Source organism: Vicia villosa, linkage group LG2 (assembly GCF_029867415.1).
Source record: "Vicia villosa cultivar HV-30 ecotype Madison, WI linkage group LG2, Vvil1.0, whole genome shotgun sequence".
In the NCBI taxonomy this organism is placed as follows: Eukaryota; Viridiplantae; Streptophyta; class Magnoliopsida; order Fabales; family Fabaceae; genus Vicia; species Vicia villosa.
The window spans coordinates 101,624,084-101,630,499 of record NC_081181.1 but is presented as its reverse complement, the minus strand read 5'-3'; the positions used below and the strand labels follow the sequence as shown (position 1 = coordinate 101,630,499).

The 6,416-nt window shown below is 34.4% G+C and overlaps 1 protein-coding gene across 1 annotated transcript; it reads right to left on the bottom strand.

Annotated features, from left to right (window-relative positions):
• Positions 1-932: 932 nt before the first annotated feature.
• On the bottom strand, positions 933-1,683 carry LOC131649677 (uncharacterized). The gene is made up of 3 exons (XM_058919427.1): positions 1,423-1,683; positions 1,089-1,343; positions 933-980 (listed from the first exon to the last, which is right to left on the bottom strand). Exons 1-3 carry the CDS (start codon positions 1,681-1,683, stop codon positions 933-935), a joined length of 564 nt encoding a protein of 187 aa, XP_058775410.1.
• Positions 1,684-6,416: the final 4,733 nt, after the last annotated feature.

The following is a 6,416-nucleotide window of genomic DNA, read 5'->3' as shown; positions in this document are numbered from 1 at the left end:
GGCTTGCGTTGTGCCTCTTTTTTATCTTTTTCATTTCTAGGTGCAGATGCAGTTTCTTGACTTTCTTTCTTCGCATCCTTTTTGTTTCTTTGAAACCTTCTCCACTGAGTTTGTTTCATGGGGTTCTTCCCCCTTGCATGTTGGAGGTATATGATATTTGTTTGAGGTGTTTCATGTTCCGCCAGCTTGAGTCGAACTTGACCCTTTTTCCAACACTTGCCACTTCTATATAGACCCATAACTTATCTCCACTCTTTTCAAGCTATGTGTTACCCCCCAGAATATGTAGGGCGAACCCATTTGTCTTGAGGTGCATTAGTAGGTGGTACAAAAGTTCTTTGATAAGGGAAATTTTCCTTACCTTGAGGTTTTTGGATTTTATAAGTTGCTCTTGAGTGGTCGAACACCACCTTTGGTCCCTTTATTCGTAGGTGTCCCTTCTTAGACTCCTCTTTCTTAAGATCTTCAATATTATTAGCAGTTTTCTCATCATAAATCACGTTGCAATTTGGGCACAACATAGTCCTTAAATTACCCATCTTGCAACAGTTGAGAAAGACGATCAAATCTTCCTTAGGTTTTGGAAAAACTATCTCCATTGATTCTTCCATCTTTTCTTCTGACATTTCTTTCTATTTTCCTCACACCCCATCTTTTATTTGTCGCCTTTATGGTTTTTAGGAACCTCAGTAATCCCCACCATCATTAGTTCCAATGGCTTAACAATGCTTACTTTCCCATCCTCAAGGCCAGTAACCTTTATTATGTTATCTTGCTCGCCATTGAGACTCTTAGTAGCCCCAATCATCTCACTCATGTCATCATCGAAACCATCAGTATTTTCGACCATTAGTACTTCCACTGGTTCGACGAAATTTGCGTTGGCAACATGCAGGGGATCATCATCGGTTTTCATGGAAGCCTTTAGTTTTTCACCAAACTACAACCTTCCATATTTCAATGCTTTCTGCACCAAATTCCTGAAAAGAACATATTGAGAAGTATTATGACAAAAAAATATGATATTTGCAAAAACCTCATTTTTGTTTCTGCTCTAATGGCAGATTTTTAAGGCCTGGGAGCACTACAATCTGCCCATCTGAAACTAAAACATCAAATATTTCATCACATTTAGTAATATCAAACGTGTATGTCTTAGTAGTGACTCTATCATTTTTTGGTTCTTCAACACTTTTTCCTTTCGATGGTTTTAGCACCTTACACACGTATTCATCAACCCATTCTAAAGGGTACTCATCATTCTCAACGTAAGCAATTTTCTCTCTTTTACGACTCTTTGATGCCCTAACTTTTCTATCTTTAGGCGTTCGATTTGTCGAACCCTGTTAGCCAACTGGGCCATATCCCTAAGGTATTGGGTGTCTAATTTCTTCCTAAAGGAATAATCTAACCCCTAACGACCATTTTGATTAACTCATTTTCAGGAACTTTGATAAAGCACTTGGCTTTCAGCAACCTGAACATATTCAAATAATCATCTATGGACTCAGACGATTTTCTCTTAACTAGAGATAACTCTTTCAGACTAATCTTAGATTGTCCCATGTAAAACTGCTCATGAAACACGCGTTCTAATTGTTCCCAAGTCCTCACAGAATTTGGAGCTAACATGGTAAACCAAGTAAAAGTGTTCTTGGTCAGTGAACTAAGTAAGTATGTCATTTTTAATCCCTTATCATTGGCAATGTCGCCAACTTCGGTCTCTCACCTAGCTATGTGTTTTACAATATACTCATTGGTCTCACCTGCAAACTTAGTAAATTTTGGTACTTTGCAACCTCTGGGTATTTCTGCCTGTCAAATATAATCAATAAATGGTGATGAATAGTTGGGCCTGTGTAGGCCAACGTTAACCGCACTACGAGCCAAGACTTCTTCAACTACATTTGGTATGTTATTACGACCTACCATATTATTGGCATTTCTAAGTAGGTGATCAGCATCTTGATACCTCCTAACCACTATCGGCCTAGGCTCATATTGCTCAATAAATTCATCCTCTTCATATGTAGCTGGTTATACCACCTGAGGTCCAACAAGACGCTCTTGGTTTTCAGGAGGTATATTGACCTCTAGTCAATCAATGTTTAACCCTAGCGGCCTATGGCGTGCTGGAAATGGCTGAACCCCGGATGCCTTCAGCATCCTTCCTATCTGGTCAACCATGGGAGTGAAAATAACCCCTATTTGTTTTGTCAAATTGTGCATCAAATCTAAGTTATTCTCATCCATTTGCTGCCTTAAAGCCATAACAGATGTGGTGTTTAAGGATGGTCTCGATTGGGGTAAATAACTGACTCCACCTAAACAACCACTTAACCTTGTGGTTAATGAAGGCATTGTGGCATAACCTCCTTGATGGCCCGTAGCCATAATATTATCAGTGTAAGTAGAAATATTTGACTGAAGTCCAACCATCATGGTTTGGGGCATACAATATTGATATTGTTTGTTAATGCTCTGAATTATGTGATTGGCATTTATGTTTGGCTAAAATACAGTAGCAGCAATATGTAATAGGTTGTATTGAACTTGCAAATAGAAATTTGTACAAAACATGTACAATAGAAAGATGTTCTATGGAATGTTGAGATATGCTCTGTGACAACATGTCTTATGAGATGTCATATACAGAAACTCATGACATTGCGCCTGCTAAGCTGAAATATGAAGATTCAAAATGTAATCAACAGATGTAGAATATTCTATGAAATATTATGCAATCATATGTGGCACGGATGTAAAGGTCAAGAGAATCAAGTCAGGATATTGAAAATTATGTAGTTCCTAATTATGGAGACAATTTAGGAAACTTATGATTAAAGACCTTGCTTTTAGCAGAAGTTTTCTGCTAACTTGTAACATGAAGAATGGTAATAGAAAGAATACTTCACAAATGAAATTGTGAATTAACACAAAAGTAGTATGACATATCATGTACCTTAATGATATTGATGTATGAGAATTGATGTCCTTAAAGTATGATTGACATGTCTTTGTATTGAGAATACACATCATCCTCATCCAATATGCTTAGTTCTCTTCGAATCTTGAAGAACAATTTCTTTGCAAGCGGTTTTATGAAAATATTTGTAAGTTGGTTTTGAGTATCCACAAATGCCAGTTTAACATCACCCTTAAGTACATGATCTCGGAGAAAATGATGTTGAATGTCTATATGTTTGATTCTTGAGTGCATGACATGATTTTTGGTTATGTTTATAGCGCTAGTATATCACATTTCAACGAAATGCATCCAAGCTTAGGGGGTTTTAGAAGGCATAAAGCTTGCTGTTAGAAGAAGTTTCAGCAAGATACATATCTAATCAGACAATAAAATAGTGAATGATATCATTAATGAGAAGAAATCTCTCATAGGAGCTTTCAGATAACATCATAGTTAAATTCATCCATGTTTTCAGAGAAACTCATCAATGTGTCGATGCCTTAGCTAAATAGAGCTTTCAACATGATCTTGATCCTGATTACCATGTTTATAATATTTATCCAGAAGATCTTTTAAGTTTGTTAGGGGTTCCTACCCCACATGAACCCTACATATTATTTCCTTCTAATTTTTTCTTTGGGATTAGACCCTTCATTTTAAAAAATAAATAAATAAGAAAGAGATGTAATCTATTATCTATTATCTATTATAAATATATAAAAATTAAAGTACCTGAAAATTACACATTAACCCCTCTAATTAAAAGCATTATCTAATATAATTATAAGGGTTAAAATTAACTTTTTGAATATTGCTAGCTTTATATTCATTTGGCATTAAATGTCGCTGATGTGTCAACACCAAATTTATTCCAATAATTTTTATTTAATTTAAATCATAATATTATTCCACTATTAATCATTAATTAACCCTATTTTACTGATCACCATTTATTGTATACCACAATTTTACGTATTGAACAAAACAACTCCATTATTGTTTGCATTTGCATTTGCCTTGGAAACGTAACACGCAGTCGTTTTTTTTTTTTGAACTTCCCATTGAAAAGGCACACAATATTCAAATGCAACCACTCTTTCCCAAGATTCATTCAACTGATTTTTCTTCTGAAAAATCACATTGAAAGTCTATAAAGTAAAGAGAAATTGGAACTTAGATCCAATCACTTTTTCCTATTCACAAATCCATCTCCATACCCACATCGATTTTCCCTCTTAATCGATTTTTCTATGTTTTGTTTTTGCCTTAATCGATTATGATTTCACCTCAAAATCTAAATCTAAATGGATTATGACACTTATTATCAAAATCAATTTTGATTTTCTCCAGAAAACTCAAATTGATATCTACCCTCACATCCTTTATAAATTTCTATTTCACTTCGAAAGTTGATTTCTATTTCATATTATTATTGCTTTACCCATTTGTTCCATTTTGAAACACAAATTGATTTGTTCCATCTGTTATCCATTGTTTTGATTTTCGGTTTATGAATTTGTAAGGCTTTTGTTGATGATTTTATGATTTTCTTCCTTTTAAAATATGATGATGTTAGTTGCAGAAGCCCAAGAAAAAATATTGGTGGTTGGTTGCTTCGGAAAGTAGTTTTATTGATATTATGTGATAATAATTCTATTATATTTTGGATGTTATTGGTGATATCAATTGGTGGAAAATAACTGATACTAAGGATGAAGCTATAGAAACAATTTTCCTCATAATGCTGCGTCTAAAATCATTACAAAGATATTAACATGTTGTATCATAGGTACATTATATTAGAAAGTTGGTTATGTTAATCACATTTTAGCAACCTTTTCAAGGTAGATTTTCTGTTTATATGGAAGTCTCTTACCATCTTTAGATACACTTGAAAATATGTGCGCCTTGGATTGCATGGAGGTCTCTTACCATCTTTAGATACTTGTGTGTTACTACTTTGCTATGCTTGCCACATTTTTGCCACACTTTTCTGGACTCTTATTATCATATCATATTTATATGCTACAAATGATTTCAATGTAATATGGGTATAGCACTATAATATGGGTATAACACTCTAACATGGTGGTAATGATTGTATCTTCGGATGAGCCAAATAGTTGGATATGCAGTTAGCTGTGTTAGTTGGAGTAGTTAGTGTTTGTTAGTGAAGTTGGAGTGGAGTAAAATAAGGTCACATTTTGTTATGTTATAGTTCATCCATGCCACACTTTTGTGTACTTGCCACACTTTTGTGTACTGTTATTATTATATTTATAAGCTACAGAGATGGTTTCATTTTTTGGATTATTATATTTATATGTTGCATATGGTTTCATTTTTTGGATTATTATATTTATATGTTGCATATGGTTTCATTGTTTGGATCTAGGTTGTTAATCTCAGATAGTGGCGCGTAGCGCCGGACCTCCCAAATGCTATAGCGGCATAGCGGATAGCGGGATGACCGCTACTGTGAGCTTTTAAAAATCAAGGTAAATACGAAAACATAAATACTAAATTAGGTTCCAACAACATACATAAATACTAAAAATAGGTTCCAACAACATTCATAATGACTTGAAAACAAAAGTTGCAACATACATAAACCAAAAGTTGCAACATACATAAACTAAACATAATCACTCAAATTAGGAATGTACTCAAAATGTCCAAATCAAATTCTAAACGTAAACAAAATGACTAGATCACATCCGCCTCATCTTCACTTCTAAGTTCCACCACATTAATATCATCTTGGAAGCGTGAGAAGGATAAGGAGAAGTTCTTGGAAGAAAAAAATGGAACGTGAATTGAAACTAGGGCAGAATGGAATGGCGGCTGTTTTTCCAGTGAAGAGAGAATATTTATGACCTAATGCTTACTTTTAGCTTTTATAGTAGTTAAATAAAAGGTAAAAATACAAATTTTCCCTTAAAAAATTCAAAGTTACGGTTGTGACCCTATCTTCACAATAGCGGTCTGAAAAGCGCTACATAACTGCTATTGCGCCGCTATTCCACTGCTACGGCACATGAAATCGTGGCCGCTATTTCAGATAGCGCTTAACAGCCCAATAGCGTCGCGGCGAGGGTCTCTACCGCTACGCTACACCGCTATAGCGCTACTATAGCGCGCTATTGAAAACCTAGGTTTGGATGGTTTCATTGTTTGGATTATGTGGTTTTTGGTGTAGAAATATTGGGAAGCAATCTTTGGTGTAGAAATATTGGGAAGCAATTAGGAACTAGAAATATAAACTCTATTCATTTATATTTTTCATAGGAAGAATGTTAGGAATTATTTTATCTTGGTTACACTCTAATATGAAATAAGCAATCATATTTACACTCTAATATGAAATAAGCAATCATATATAAGGCACTACGAGTGTATACACCATTATTGTTATATTTGCAAAAAAAGTTATTTTTTTAATTTATAA